Here is a 16570-nt window from a genome sequence, read left to right on the forward strand (position 1 = left end):
CAATGTCAGTCTTCATTTGTTTCCACCAGAACTGTCTTTTCAAATCATTATACATCTTTCTGCCACAGGATGAATACTGAATCGACTGTTGTGCGCTTCTGACAATATCTGTAGTCTCAAATCTGAAACATTTGGCACAACCAGACGATTATTCACATACAAGAAGTTATCACGTACCTGCTATTCCGATCGATGTCCTGTTCTAACCATCGATACTGATTTCTGTACATTCTGATCAACTTTCTGAGCTGCCTTAATTCTTAAAATCAGCTCTGGTTCTACTTGCACCGTATAGAGTCTCAACGGTCTATAATCTGTTTCAAATGCTAATCCAGACAAACAGCAGTCTTCTATCAAATTTGAAACACCGATCGTCGACAAGGATAAAGAATATATCTTTCGACTTAGTGCATCAGCTGCTGCATTGGATTTTCCTGGATAGTATTTGATTTCACAATCAAAGTCTTTAAGCAAATCCAATCATCTTCGCTGTCTCATATTCAATTCAGATTGTGAAAACAGATATTTCAAACTTTTATGATCAGAATATATCTCAAATTTTTCACCGTAAAGGTAGTGTCGCCATATCTTTAATGCAAAGACAATGGCTGCCAATTCTAAGTCATGAATTGGATAACGGGTCTCATGTGGTTTAAGCTTTCTTGAGGTATAAGCAATAACATGCCCTCGTTGCATCAGAACACATCCCAACCCTCTGTGAGAAGCGTCGCAATAAACCACAAAATCACCAGTACCTGACGGAATGGTCAACATCGGGCACTGGTCAACCTCTTCTTCAACTCCAGAAAACTGGTCTCACATTCTTCAGACCAAACAAATGGAGTATTCTTCTGAGTCAGCTGAGTAATTGGTTTAGCAATACTTAAGAAATCTTTAATGAAACGGCGGTAATATCCTGCTAAACCCATAAAACTGCGAATTTCGGGCACAGACGTCGGTCTTGGACAAGAAATTACGGCTTCCACTTTACTGGGATCCACTGATATTCCGTCTCCGGATATAATATGACCCAGAAATACTACCTGTCTTAACCAAAACTCACATTTCGACAGTTTAGCATATAACTTCTCAGCCCTTAGAATTCGCAACACAGTTCTTAAATGCTCAGCATGCTCACTCCTATTCTTTGAATAAATCAAAATATCATCGATGAAAATAATCACAAAATCATCGAGATATTTCTGGAAGACACGGTTCATTAATCCCATAAACACAGCTGGAGCATTCGTCAGACCAAACGGCATGACAATAAATTCATAGTCTCCATACCTGGTTCTGAATGCCGTCTTTGAGATATCAGAATCTCTGACTCTCAGCTGATGATATCCCGATCTTAAATCAATTTTGGAATATACTGAGGAACCCTGCAACTAATCGAATAAATCATCAATACGAGGCAAATGATATTTATTCTTTATCGTTGCCTTGTTCAATTGCCTTTAGTCGATGCAGAGTCTCATTGAACCGTCTTTCTTTCTTACAAACAGTACTGGAGCACCCCAACCCCTTGGCCAGTAAGTCTTCCAGTTGATCCTTCAATTCTTTCAATTCAACTGGTGCCATTCTGTACGGAGCTCTAGAGATCGGCACTATACCTGGCATCAATTCAATGCTGAAGTCTATCTCTCTAACTGGAGGTAATCCCGGGATCTCATCTGGGAAGACGTCAGCAAACTCACGTACCACTGGCAGATCTGCCAATGCTGGACTCGACTTCAGTAAATCTACTGAATATACAAGGAATCCTTCTGCTCCTTTCTGTAACAATCGAGTCATAGATAGTACGGATACAAAAGGAATTCTCGATCTAATACCCTTACCGTAAAATTTCCACTCTTCAGCCATATCTGGTCTGAATCTCACTATCTTGTGGAAACAATCAACAGTCGCTCTGTACTTGGTTAGCATGTCAATACCGACAATACAATCAAAATCAGACAACTCAAGTACGATGCAATCTAATTCAATCTCATGCCCGTCATACTGTAGTACACAATGTTTAACCGAATTCACGGATATCAAACCCGTCCCCAAAGGCGAAGAGACAGACACTACAGTAGCTAAAGACTCTACAGGCAATGCATGACTTAAGGCAAATCGTTCAGAAATAAACGTATGTGAAGCACCGGTATCAATTAATACGTAAGCAGAGTAACCACAAAAAGAACAGTTACCTGCAACAACGTCATCTGGTGCTTCCTGAGCCTGCTCCTCTGTCAAAGCGAATACCCTGGCCTGCTGTCTAGGAGGCTGGCTAACAGTCTGGATACCTCCTGGCCTCTGCTGTGACTGAGCTGGCGCTGGCTGAAATGTGTGAACAGCATCTGATCGTCTCTCAGTCTGTGCTGCTGATCCCGATGACTCGGCTCCCTGAGATCTTTGAGAACCCCTCTGTGGACATACTTTAGCAAAATGTCCTGGCTGTTTGCAGATGTTGCAACTACCAGTCACTCCCTGGCATTGCTCGGTTGCATGTCTTCCTCCGCAAGTCTTGCAGTAAACTCCAGTGTAACTCTGGATCTGTCTGGAACCATCGGAGCTGGACGAACTGCTGCCAGATTTCTTGAATTGCTTTCCTCTGGCTTTCAAAAATTCCTTCTTCCCTCCACTGCTGCTGCCACCCTCAAATCTGGGAGGTGGTTGCTATGGTCTCGGTGCTGGAGGCACAAATGAAGCCCCTTTCTGTCTCATCATACCGGCTTCTGCTCCCTTAGCTCTGTTCAGGGCATCAGTAAAATTATTCGGCCGCCCTGTGTTCACCAATGTGAAAATGTCAGGGTTCAAGCCATTGATGAACTGGTCAGCAGTAGCTTCTTCGCTGTCAGCCACATGTGGAGCAAATTTCAGCAAGGAGGAGAACTTTGACACGTATTCTTCTATGTTCATCTGTCCCTGCCTGAGGTTGGCAAACTCCGCCCCCTTGTCCTTCCGGTACGACACTGGAAAGAATCGTTGATAAAATTCAGTTCTAAATATATTCCAGGTAATAATCGTACCTCTATGCTCCATGGCTCTCTTTCTTGTAATCCACCAGTCCTTGGCAACATCGTGTAACTGGTGTCCAATTAATTTTACTCTCCTCTCATCTGTATACTCCAAGGATTCGAACATCATCTCAATATCATCAAGCCAACTCTCGCATTCCACAGCGTTCTCTGTTTATTTCAAAGTCGGCGGATGAAATGACTGAAATCGTTTCAGTAATGTTTCCATTGGAGTCGGTGTTACATCCATTGGAGGATTTGATGTACTTCCCTGTTCTGGTACTTGTCTCGGAGGCATATCTAATAATCAAATAGATTAGTAACAAGTACAACAATTCTGTTGCAATCCTCCTCTGATCATCTTACTGTCGATCTAGAATCAGTACTGATCCAATTTCAATAAAACACTTTACTATATCAAATCAGGTAAGCAAGTAATATGTATTAAAGCAGTAAGACATGCTAGCATTCAAAAGCAGGAAAGAAAACCTCAATCTACCCCGCTCACTAGCCTCTTCTATCTTAGTCTAAAGATCTATCGCTCTGATACCACCTGTTGTGGGGACCCGGACGCTAATCATCTTTTTAATCATGATTGGGACTAATTAATCAATTATAGTAAACAGGGTCTAAATTTTTTTTAAAATGCGGAAGGTAATGGAATCAAACTCCTATACATATCAGTATAAAAGTATAAATCTGATAAAATATACAATCATACATACTCAGGTTCAACAACTACTATCAAGTGTTTAAACCCTATCCCTAGTCCAAGTCCGTAGTCTCCACTCTAACTCGATCTTTCTTCACCTCTGTGACCCTGTACCTGTCCCACCTGTTGTCATGCACACATACAGACAAGACAACAGCCGGATAACTCCGGTGAGATATAAATATCCCAGTATAAACAATGTATACATGCAATCATATAAAACATATATAAAAGCATAAACAAACATCAAAACATGCATCTAATCTGACTACATGAATCAATGACTCGTGATCTGATCTGATCCTATTTCTAATCTAGGGATCCCGATCTAAGTTAGACTTTGGTATGCTGTATCGAGTGTCTACAATAGACGTCGATCTACATCTAAGCTCATCGATACACCGTAAGTCTAGGGTCTGAGCAGTTCTGACAAAGACTTAGACTTGGGCATGCTATATCGAGTGTCTACAATAGACGTTGATCTACATCTAAGCTCATCGATATACAAACAAGTCTAGGGTCTTAGCAGTTCTGTCTAAGGCTCGGCGTTTCTGCCCTGTCTAGGCTGTTCTGCCCTAGATTCAAACTCTGACTCTGCTCTAAGTCAATAGATTAACATATCAATCTGATAATCTGCAAATATCAATGCAATAAAATAAAGTATGTGATTTAGGGAAACTCAAGTCAAACCTAACTCGAGTTGTGCAATCCCGAATCAACATTTATTTATACCTTTCTTGATGTCGCTCTAATACAATCGAAGTCTTCACTCAAAGTCTGTCACTGTTCAATCTGGCAATGACAATATCAATATACTGTGTCAATATTCTAATCAAATCACGACACCTCTGTTTTATCAAATTCTGACAGTACAATAGTACAATCCTGCGATACTGGTGATACCAAACCAGTATCTACTAATTCCAATAATTTACAATAAACCACCGTACAAATCTGACATCAATTCTAGTCAATCTCATTCTGAAAATCATAACAATTCCATATTCAGTCTGTTTCTTAATCTGACTTCGATTCTATGTTGTCTAACATGTCAAGAACATCATATATGAATTTCATTCAATTCTGACAATATCATAATTTCAAGACATGTCAAAACGTAGTAAAACTTACGTCCAGTTGTAGCCTGCGTTGATAGGAACATAGTACCGAAGTCGGATTTCAAATTGAACGGACGGATCAAAATATAAAGGCGTTAGGATTTTCTTAAGAATTCTCGATTCCTTTCTCGTTCTTCACTTTCTGAATTCTGAAGAAAGCTATCTTATATATATCATTGCATGCATACAGCGAGGTGGCACAGTTTTTGCAAAACATGATGCACCGCAGGTGCGGTAACTTCGGGACCGCGGGTGCGGTGTCTTACCGCGGGTGCGTTCTCTCCTGGACCGCGAGTGCGGTGATCATTCTGTAAAAATAGCATACCCTACTGCCTCCTCACCGCAGGTGCGGTCTAATCATGAGCGCGGGTGCGGTGTTGCTTCGGCAACACCTTCTAAAATTCAAAATAAATGGCCGCACATTATCTTAAATCGTGTCTCCGTTGGCCCTTTCATCATCACGTTAAATTATAAGTCAATAATCTTTGATTTACAGTGATTAATTCTCGGGCATTACATTTATGCTCTATTATGAATTTTTTTACTATCCGTCTTTTCTTTTTCGTTCCAATCGCTTTGTTCAATCTTTCTGCTTCATCCCAAATGATAAGTTTATGTTTTAAATAATGGTGCATCGAGAAAGCCCATGAGAGAAAAAACCAAAGAGGGAGCCTGTCTATAGAAGAAGGCTCCAAAGGGAGCTCGGATGATGGAAAAGGCCTCGAAGAAAGCCAATTTATAGAAAAATGCTCAGAGAGAGCCCAAGATCAAGGATATCCCATTGACATATAATGATTTATGTCTGATAAGATCTAATAAGTTTCTATTCTAATACATTCTGATATGATAAGATTTTTTACATTCTCTATGTATGGTTCAATTAGTTCTTCATTTTGTTTATTCAGTTCTGTTCGATTATGTGTGTCCAAAAATCATTTAAAAAAATATGTATAATATTTTATTATGGTATCCGATCGGTTCCAATTTGCTAAGTGTTTTTCCAAAACATTCACCCCTTTTACGTCTCTCCCCAGATAATAATGAGGAACAGGTGGAAGATAGGGAACATAAGCAATTCTGAGGCTGATGAAGAACTACAAAGACTTGAAGACCAAGTCCTTGGGCAAGATTACTAATTATTCGTATTAGTTTCCGCATTTCGCGATTTCTTTTGTAAGAAACAACTTCCACTGTAGAGCCCAATTTCGTACACGTAAAACCCATGCATTTAGTTAAATTAGTAAAGCATTTAATTTATTTTAAAGGAGTTTAGTCATGCATAATTCATTTAAATGCATTATTTTAAAGTATCTACGTTTATGTGATGCACGTTAAAACGTCTTTCGAGTTTCATGTTTCAGACGATCATTCGAGACGGGATTGAGGAAAAGACCCGTTGACGATTTTTGGCAATTTTAGAGATGGTATTTTATTTTAAGTTGAGTTTGGGGGCATTTTAAATAATTAAGTGAGTTTTAGCATTTTTGAGCCTAAATATTTATTTAGTGATTTTAAGAGTTTAAAACTTTTAAAATCTAGCATGGTGTGTGTTATATTTTAATTAAAGAATTTTATTTAAAAGTTAATTGTGAGCTAGTGTTTTAATTAGTAGACAATTATTTTAGTAAACTAAAATTTAGTCTCCTAAATATTTAAAACACACGCACACACACAAACCCACTTTTACACACAGTGAAAATCGCACAAACACACACACACTACCCCAATTCAAGTTTTATTATTTATTTTGAGAGAAGAAGCCTAGGGTTCTTAGAACTTCGGCAGCCGCCCCTTTTTCCCTTCAAATTCCAGCAATTTCGTTGCATGTTATTCAAGAGAAACGGTGCCACGTTCGTCCCGGATCAACCTCGCTCCTATCTCCGCTTCGGTGTCGTCTTTCGGTAACGTTATCATCAAAAGGCACGTATAATCTGTTCTTGCTGTGTTGATCAAGTCATATATTGTATTGCGTTGTTTTTATGCGTAAAAGTTATGTATGATAATAGTAGTTTGAGCGGATCATGAATCAGATAAATTCGAAGGAAGATTTTTAGATCTAAAACTCGTTTTTACTGTTTATGTCAAAACTGCGATTTTTCTGTTCATATTTTGGGAAAACTTTCAACGGCAAAAACGTAGAACTTTTCGATACCTTCGATTTGATATATGGTTCGAAACTTTTGGACAAATATTGAGTGGGTTATGGTGTTTTTCGTGGGACTGCTCAAACTGCATTTCTGAAAAGTTATGATATTGATATTTCTTGAAGTTTCAGTGTTGCAGGCTTCGTTGGAAACCGACGGGCGATCGTTGCTGCGTATGGGTATGTTAGTATTGAGGTTTGGTGTATTTATTTAAGGTTTTGACGTTGGTGTCAGGCGTTTGAATTAGTTTAAAGTCGTAGGAATTCGATTGATGTCAATTGCTATATAGCGTTGTATTGGGTAGTATGGTGGACGTCGTATCTTGAAGTGTTTATATAAATTTTATGCAATGTTATGGTGTCCTTAAGGTGTTGAATCCTAGTGTTCAAGTGTCAATTTGGGTGTGTAGGCATGTGCATAAGTTTTCTCGCAGGTTTCTTCGTACAGTGTGCAGACGGACCCCCACACGGACCCAAGCACGGGGTCCGTGCCTTTGTTTTCCATTTGGTGTTCCAAGACAGTAGCCACACGGACCTTAACCCGGACCCTCACACGGGGTCCGTGTCCTTTCCTTTTCGAGACACTTGACATGCAGTACCTACACGGACCCCTATCCGGACCCAAACACGGGGTCCGTGCCCCTTCCGTTTTCCGACACATTCTAGGCAGTGCGTACACGGACCCTCTCCCGGACCCAAGCAAGGGGTCCGTGTACCCTTGTTTTTGGGAAATATTTGTAAGTTCATTTTAAGTTTGATGTTATGGGTTAGTGCAAGGATTATTAAGGGCGTGTCGTGGAAAATTGTAGAAGGTCCTAAGATATGATTGAGCTTGAGAGTAAGCATGAGTTTTCTACGTCTAAGTAATGCAAGTTAAGTATGAAATTCACGTTAGTAAGTTGCAGCAACGGCCCCAGTCGAAGTCCAACGAATCCCTCAACGCCAAGTAAGTATGTACGACGTGCAAAGGAAATGTTTTAAGTTTTGAGGTATGCTAATTGTCTTGTGACCAAAGAAAGTTAGGATTGGAAAGCGTTAAATCATGAACGGGGACCAATCCGCCCGTTAAATTATGAACGGGTTAGATCGTAGTTGTGAAGCGTTAAATTATGAACGTGGATCAACTGGCCTGTTAAATTATGAACAGGGATCTTATGTATGCGGCAGTGGATACGTCCCTGTCAGCCCAGTACTGTGGTGTGTCTGATCAGGCGTTTATCATGTTAAGGGTCACTTGCTTTGAAACATCCTCTACGTAAAATTATGCAGCCAAGTATGTGAAGTATGATAGCATGTTTAAGAAAAGTTTATGATCATGGCACGTCGTAGTATGTATGTTCAAGTTCAAGTTTATTTCAAGTTGAAGTTTATGCGAGTTCAATTTAAAGTTATGTATGTCCTATTTTAAAGAAGCATGCGATTTTATTATGTAGTACTCGTTATTTCCAGCTTATACGTGTTGAGTCTTTAGACTCACTAGACTTGATCGATGCAGGTGAGTACGATGAGCAGGAGACAGGAGGTGGCGACCAAGGGGCAGGCTTGGGCTGAGCGGCAGGCTAAACCCGAGGACCGCAAGTTTATGTCTACGCAAACTTTTAAAATACTCTGATGTTATGATTTGAATGTGAGACGTTTTGAGACAGCGTTCTTTTAGCAAACTTTTATTTGATGATGGATTATTTTAAAGATATTTTATGAATGTTGGGTGACGACCGTACGGATGTTATATTTGAATAAAAATTTTTATTTTTCCGCAAATTTCAAGTAGTAAAAGTACGGTACGTTACATCCACATTATTTGCATTTTATATGTAGATACATTGAATTTTTATGAATTATACTGATTTAGGCTATTTTCTTCGAGGCTTATTGTTTTGAATTTAATTGATTAACAATGTCAGATGTGTGATGAAGCGTGTCTTAAAATACTACTGTGAGTAACCCGAAAATTTCGACCGAAGCAAATCAAGTAAGTAATATAAAAATTATTTAAAATGATTCAGTAATTTTTGTTTCAATTAAACTACTTGAATAATAACTTAAATCTCATCAAATTTAACTTGAGAAAGTAGATTCTAAGCTCGGGGACTAGCTCAATAGGAGGCCAAGCTAAGAGTAACCGTATCCATTGAAGAGTTTTCACGAGAGGAGTAAAACCCCAGCTCAAGGACGCAAACTTCCAGCTCGAAGAAGCTCAACCAAGCTTGTCCTAACAAGACCATAAATGGAGCTAAAAGGTGAACTAAGGGTTTGGACAAATTAAGTATGTAAGAAATGACTTTTGCGTTAATCCATGAAAGAGCTGCGGGAGGAGCTATGTGCTAGGACACCTTTATTTTGTAAGAAATGGCTCTTGGTGCTTGAGATGGAGCTTGACCACAATTATGATCACCATCAATGTAATCTTGGACTCCAAGTTTCGGCCAAGGGGCTAGATGAAGAGCCTTGGATTGTCCTATAAATACTACATCAATGTGGAAGAAAAACACTCCAAAAATTCCTTGAGAAAATTCGGCTCCCTCCTTCCCTCACTCTACTAAATTTCGGCCAAGCAAGCAAGGAAGAAAGAAGAAAAGTTCGTGCCATCCAGTACAAGAACCTTGCGTCGAAGTGCTGCTCGACCAACAACAACATTCGTTGAAGATACGCCGAAGTGCTGCCGAAATTTTGAGAAGAAAGCTTCATTCAAAAATCTACAAGTGTAAGTGGGCTTTTGTTATATAATTCATTTCTATTTTTAACTTTGATATGAAATAACGTGACATGCATGCTAGTATGTCATTTTCGAAAATAACTGTGTTCTATTTTAAAATTTCGATCGATTATGTGTTCTCTTTGTGCTTCGAAATTCTTGGTTCCGCTGTGTCAGAACGAATAACTCTGAAATCTGAATATCTGAAAAGTTCTGTCTGAAATCTATTTGCACTGTTACGACTCAAATTGAAATGGGACGAGAATTGTAGTTCTGTCTGGCCTCCATTGGTGGGTATAAAACCATGTTCTGTCTGGCCCCCATTGGTGGGTATAAAACCATGTTCTGGCCTCACCCCTTAGAGGACTAACATATTGGGGACAATTTGACCATGAATATGAGATGAGTAACAGTGTTGTGTTTTGTCTGTTCTGAATAATCTGAAATTCTTCTGTTCTGTTCTGAATCATTTGATAAGTTCTGTCCTTTGAATCGTTTCTGTCTAATTAAGTTAAAGATATTGATTTCGAAGGTTTGTTAAAGAAGAGTTCTAAGAAACTAAGTTCTATATGTATTTTTGGAATCGATCGACCCCCACTTGCTGAGTGTTTCCCAAAACACTCACCCCTTACAAATTTCAGATAAAAATGAGGGACAACTGGATGAGGAAGAGCAAAACGCTTTCTGGGGTTGGTGAATCGGAGATCAAGATCGGAATCCAACATTCTACTTTTCTTTCGTTTCCGCTATTTGAAACTCTGATGTATTTTATTCCTTTGTCATTGTAAGACAATATTTCATTTATGAAAAAGACTGGTTTGATTTGATACGAGGCTTTATTGTTTTCAATTTAATTGTTAAACAATGCCGGATGTCACCGACGCTTCGGACTTGGGGCGTGACATTTAAGTGGTATCAGAGCTACCAGGTTCATAATCCCGCTGGGATTTTGACAGACAAAATTTGACTTTGTCAAATTTTGGCAAAAGCCTAGTACATCACAATCTGAAACCAACCTTCATCTGTTCCCTAAAATTTTCGAACAGCTTCCAAAAATCTATCCCTTCAATTGTTCCGAAAATATTCAGCGTCAAAAATTTCCACGACAACTTTATTATTTGTGCCTTTCTATCTTTGATGAGAATCTGATATTTTACCTCCATTTATTCTAGGAAATGGATGCTTCCCGTACTCGTGCCCAGGCTGCCCTACGCATGCGTAAGCTCACCATAGACAATCAGAAGAGGGAAACTGCAACGTTGAAGGCGCAACTCGCCAAGGAGAAATTGGAAAAGCAAGAGCTTACTGAGATCAGGATTATGCTGGAGTCGGACGTGCAGCGACTCACACATCACTTGGATGTGGCGGAGAGCCAAATGATGCAGACACCGACTAATGCAACTCGTTTCGCGCGCTTGGTGGCACTCAACATGGATCTACTCGAGAGGATAGAGATAGAGAAGGATCACGCTGCTCAGGCTCGTCAGCGTCAGGACCAGTTTATTGCAAAGCAAGAGCGCTACATCTCAAGGATCCACGCCACTATTGACGGACTGCAGGATCAGAACAACTATTTACATCTTGTGGCAGAAAACATGGCAGAGGAGGAAGTGGTACCCATGGAAGTATTTGTGGACGACAGCGACAGTGACAGCGGAGAGTTATTCGACTAGATTAGCATTATATTAAAGTATCTGAATTGTAATAAATTGTAACTGAGAAAAATATTATGTGTACCAACTTATTTTGAAACTTTCTATCAACTTATATTATTGCATGTTTAAAAAAATTTGATAAGTATCTTATCTATGAAATGTTTTATCTTTATAGGAACAACATGGACCTCCAAAACGTTATAAATGAACTTCAGAGTCAACTTCGAGAAAAGGAGTCAGAAATTAAATCACTAAAAGAAAAAAATGATAAGCTCGAGAGAGATAACTACCAATTGGATGGAAACAATATATGTATAGGGGAAGACCTTCGGGAAGCCAGAGTTGAGGAAAAGAAATTACGCGATGATGTCAGACGATACGCTGCTTATCATCTAGAGTTGGAACGACAGCATGAGATCACCAAACAAGAACTGAAGAAGGCGCAAGATAGGATTCTTACGCTCCAAATCCGAAGTGATGGCCTTCTCAGTATTCAACATCGTCTTGAGGAAAAGATTGGAGAACAAGAAATCGATGAGAAAGTAAGCCAATCAACAATACAAGAACTGCAAGACCAAGTGAACAACCTTGATCACCACAACACGCAACTGCAGAATTACATCGAGCATCTACAAAATGAGATGGTCAACATGGAAGAACTCATGGAGCAATTGGAAGAAATCCAATAGAAGAAGAAGAAATTAACGAGGCGGTAGGAGACGGCGAAGTAGTAGATGAATAGGGAGAAAGGAATTCTAGAATAAATTTTGATTGTATCTGGGATTATTTAATTTAGTCGTTGGTTGTATGCAAAATCTTTTTCAATATTAATGAAATTGTTTCTTTGATTAAATGTTATGGCAAACAAATTAATAAAAAAATACGTGTTTATAGGAAATGGCAGGCAGACCACCCCGAAACAACCGTAACGCTCGAGACGCCAACCAAAACAATAATCCACCACCACCGCCACCACCCCGAGTGAACCTTAGTCAAGAGGATATGATGGCAATAGCAACTATCGTCGCTGCAACATTACAAGGATTTGTGAATCCACTGGCCAATGCCATCCAACCACCCCAAGAACCTCAACCTCGTGGGATCAAGTATCACTACGAATCTCTGAGGAGGAATCGAGTCCCAACTTTTGATGGGAACCCAGACCCTGAAGTCAGTCAAAACTGGCTCAAGAACGTGGAAACACAACTACATTTGCTAGAAATACCGGAAGAATTAAAAGTAGAAGTTGTAACCCCATTTTTGGAGGATCGAGCTAGGAAATGGTGGGAAACTGTGTCGCTACCTTTAGCAGAAGTAGAAGATATCACATGGCCAATTTTCAAGAGGGAATTCCTGAAACAATACTATCCGGCCGAGTTTCGTCTACAAAAGTTGAATGAGTTTGAGAATTTCAGACAGTCACCAGATATGACGGTAATGGAGTACACGTCAAAATTCAACGATTTGGGAACTTACGTTCCGACAATCATGTCAGATGAGACGTTAAAAATGCACCGTTTCAAGAAGGGACTCAACAGCCGAATTCAGTCGGCACTGGCAGTGTACAAACCAAGCAGCTTTGCGGACTTAATGGGCGCTGCATTGAGCGCAGAAACCGATATCAAGCGACGTGAAGAAGAAAACAAGAACAAGAGACCGATGAACAATCAATCCACACAGAATAATCTCAAGTTCAAGAAACCAAATTATTCAGGAGGGTCCTTCAAGGGAAGTTCTGGCAGGACTGGTAACACCGAAGGAAAATGGTGTGATACATGTCGTCAAAAACATATTGGAGAATGTTATCGGAAGACAGGCGCTTGTTTCAAGTGCGGGAAGGTGGGCCATAGAATTAAAGACTGTCCAGACAACAAGGACAAAGGGTCGGGGCCCAAAAAACAACATGAAAACAAGACAAATGCTCGGGTTTATGCCATAACCCAAGAGGAAGCCGATAATAGCAACGAAGTTGTGGCAGGTACCATCTTACTCAATAAAATGCCTGCATATGCTTTGTTTGATTGTGGTGCCACCCATTCGTTTGTGTCTAGAAGATATGCTATGAAGCTTAAACTTGAGCATGATATTCTTAGTGAACCGTTAAGAGTAGCAACACCGGCTAGTAAAATAATCGAAACTCACAAAGTATATCGAAACTGTAAAATTTGTATCGGCAAACAAATTTTTGAAGTAGAATTGATTCAACTCAATATGGTGGAGTTTGACATCATTCTTGGAATGGACTGGTTAGCTAAGAACCATGCCATAGTAGACTGTCAGAAGAAAGAAATTAGACTTCAAACTCCAGCAAAGAGGGAAGTTGTATATCAAGGGAAATCCAAAGAAAGGAAATATCTGCTATCTGCCTCGCAAGCCTGGAAGGCCATAAAGGGAGGAGAAGAGATTTATCTGGCAGTAATTAATGAAGCCAAAGAGGAAGAAGTCCCAAAATTGGAAGATATTCCAATTGTTCAAGAATTTCCAGACGTTTTTCCCGAAGAATTACCAGGAGAGATACCCGATAGAGAAGTAGAATTTGAAATCAACTTGGCCCCTGATGCTTTACCAATCTCTAAGGCACCATACCGAATGGCTCCAGCTGAATTGAAGGAGTTAAAGGAGCAACTCCAAGAATTGCTGGACAAGAAGCAGATTCGTCCTAGTGCATCTCCGTGGGGAGCCCCAGTGCTTTTTGTAAAGAAAAAGGACGGAAGCATGAGGCTATGTATCGACTACCGGGAGCTAAACAAGATCACCATAAAGAATAAGTACCCACTCCCGAGAATAGATGATCTTTTCGATCAGCTAAAAGGAGCTAAAGTTTTCTCAAAACTTGATCTCAGATCAGGTTACCATCAGTTAAAAGTCAAAGCAGAAGATATCCCTAAGACTGCTTTTAGGACAAGGTATGGGCACTACGAATTCACGGTAATGCCGTTTGGTCTAACCAATGCTCCTGCAGCATTCATGGATCTTATGAACCGAGTATTCAAACCGTATCTCGATAAGTTCGTGGTAGTGTTCATAGATGACATCTTGGTGTACTCACCAAGTGATGAAGAACATAGTGAGCATCTGCGTCTTACTTTGCAAACATTACGAGAGAAAGAACTCTATGCCAAATTCAAGAAGTGTGAATTCTGGCTGAAAAGTGTGGCGTTCCTAGGTCATATAATCTCAGAACAAGGGGTGTTAGTAGACCCTAAGAAAGTGGAGGCAATTAAAGGTTGGCCTCAACCTAAAACAGTGACAGAGATAAGAAGTTTTCTGGGATTAGCAGGCTATTATAGAAAATTTGTAGAAGGATTTTCGTCAATAGCTATCCCACTCACTAAACTTACTCAGAAAAATTCGAAATTCATTTGGAATGAAGCTTGTGAAAAGAGTTTTGAAACCCTGAAGACAAAACTCTCATCCACACCAGTACTGATTCTTCTCGAGGATGGTAAGAATTTTACCATATACAGCGATGCTTCAAAAGGAGGGTTAGGGTGTGTGCTTATGCAAGAGGGTTAGGTAATTGCGTATGCCTCACGACAATTGAAACCCTACGAGCAGAATTACCCCACTCATGATTTGGAGCTAGCCGCAGTAGTATTCGCGCTTAAAATCTGGAGGCACTATCTCTATGGAGTAAAATGCGAAGTTTTTACTGATCACCAGAGCCTTAAGTACATTTTCACTCAGAAGGAATTAAACATGAGGCAAAGAAGGTGGATGGAACTTCTCAAAGATTACGATTTGGTAATCAGCTATCATCCGGGAAAAGCAAATAAAGTGGCAGATGCATTGAGTCGGAGGAACCCCGGAAAAGTGAGCTTATCGTCATTATCAGTGCAACCAGGTCTCCAAGAGACCATCAAACTAAAACAAAGTCAAGACACCAATATCTTCAAGATAAAGGAACAAATTCAGGAAGGAAAGATTCCAGAATTTCAAATTGATAAAGATGGTATCCTTTGGATGAAAGGGCGATTATATGTGCCAAACATCGATGGAATTCGAGAAGAGGTGATGGCCGAGGCACATAAATCAAAATTTTCAGTACATCCAGGAAGTACAAAGATGTACAGGGATTTGAAAAATAACTACTGGTGGAATGGAATGAAGAAAGACGTAGCGGTCTTTGTTGCAAAGTGTTTAGTTTGTCAACAAGTCAAGGCGGAACATCAGCGACCTGGAGGGCTTCTGCAGCCATTAGAAATACCCGAGTGGAAGTGGGATAATATCTCCATGGACTTTGTAGTCGGGTTACCAAAATCGAGGCAGGGTCATGACGGAATCTGGGTAATCATTGACAGATTAACCAAGTCTGCCCATTTCTTGCCAGTACGGATGAATTATAACTTGGATAAGTTAGCTACCCTGTATATGGATAATATAGTGAAACTGCATGGAGTACCGGCAAGTATATTGTCTGATAGAGATCCAAGATTCGTTTCAAGATTTTGGAAAAGTTTTCAAAAGGCCATGGGAACCAAAGTTACGCTCAGCACGGCCTATCATCCTCAGACTGATGGCCAAACTGAGAGGACAATTCAGACCCTTGAAGACATGTTGAGAGCATGTGCATTGGATTTTTCTGGAAATTGGAGCGAACAGTTACCTCTGATTGAATTTGCCTATAACAACAATTATCATAGTAGCATTGAGATGGCCCCATATGAGGCCCTATATGGTCGGAAGTGTAGGTCGCCCTTATACTGGGATGAAGTCGGAGAAAAAGCTATCACCGGGCCAGAGCTCATTCAAATATCTGTCGATAAAGTAGCCATAATCAAAGAAAGACTCAAGGCAGCTCAGGACAGACAAAAGAGTTGGGCTGATTTGAAAAGAAGGCCTTTGGAACTAGAAATCGGAGAAAAAGCTTACGTCAAAGTCTCTCCCATGAAAGGAGTAGTTCGGTTCAGCAAATCCGGCAAGTTGAACCCAAGATATGTGGGACCGTTCGAAATACTGGATAAGGTGGGAACTTTAGCTTATCGACTGGCTTTACTGCCTGAGATGTCCAGAATACATAACGTTTTCCACATCTCACAACTACGAAAATATGTCCCGGACCCGAACCATGTACTTAAAGTTACACCTCTAATGATCGAAGGTAATCTGAACGAGGAACTCAAATATGAAGAAGTCCCTATCCGAATAGTGGACACTAAAGACCAAGTGTTGAGACACCGGACCATCCCATATGTCAAAGTACAGTGGTCAAACCATACTGAAAGAGAGGCAACTTGGGAAC

General features: G+C 40.1%; 1 protein-coding gene across 1 annotated transcript; it reads left to right on the forward strand.

Annotated features, from left to right (window-relative positions):
* The first annotated feature begins 12225 nt into the window (after nucleotides 1–12225).
* On the forward strand, nucleotides 12226–14216 carry LOC140815499 (uncharacterized). Its single transcript, XM_073174590.1, has 3 exons — nucleotides 12226–13306; nucleotides 13523–14022; nucleotides 14172–14216. The coding sequence occupies exons 1-3, from the start codon at nucleotides 12226–12228 to the stop codon at nucleotides 14214–14216; spliced, it is 1626 nt and encodes a 541-aa protein (XP_073030691.1).
* The last annotated feature ends 2354 nt before the right edge of the window (nucleotides 14217–16570 follow it).

This window comes from Primulina eburnea, chromosome 15 (assembly GCF_022965805.1).
Source record: "Primulina eburnea isolate SZY01 chromosome 15, ASM2296580v1, whole genome shotgun sequence".
NCBI classification, from domain to species: Eukaryota; Viridiplantae; Streptophyta; class Magnoliopsida; order Lamiales; family Gesneriaceae; genus Primulina; species Primulina eburnea.

Bases quoted from the DNA above. Each gene is read 5' to 3' on its own strand.
- LOC140815499 (XM_073174590.1), top strand. From the start codon at position 12,226: ATGGCAGGCAGACCACCCCGAAACAACCGTAACGCTCGAGACGCCAAC. The intron at 13,307-13,522 runs GTACCATCTTAC...TTTTTGAAGTAG, and splicing joins TAGCAACGAAGTTGTGGCAG to AATTGATTCAACTCAATATG. The intron at 14,023-14,171 runs GTAAAGAAAAAG...ACTTGATCTCAG, and splicing joins GGGGAGCCCCAGTGCTTTTT to ATCAGGTTACCATCAGTTAA.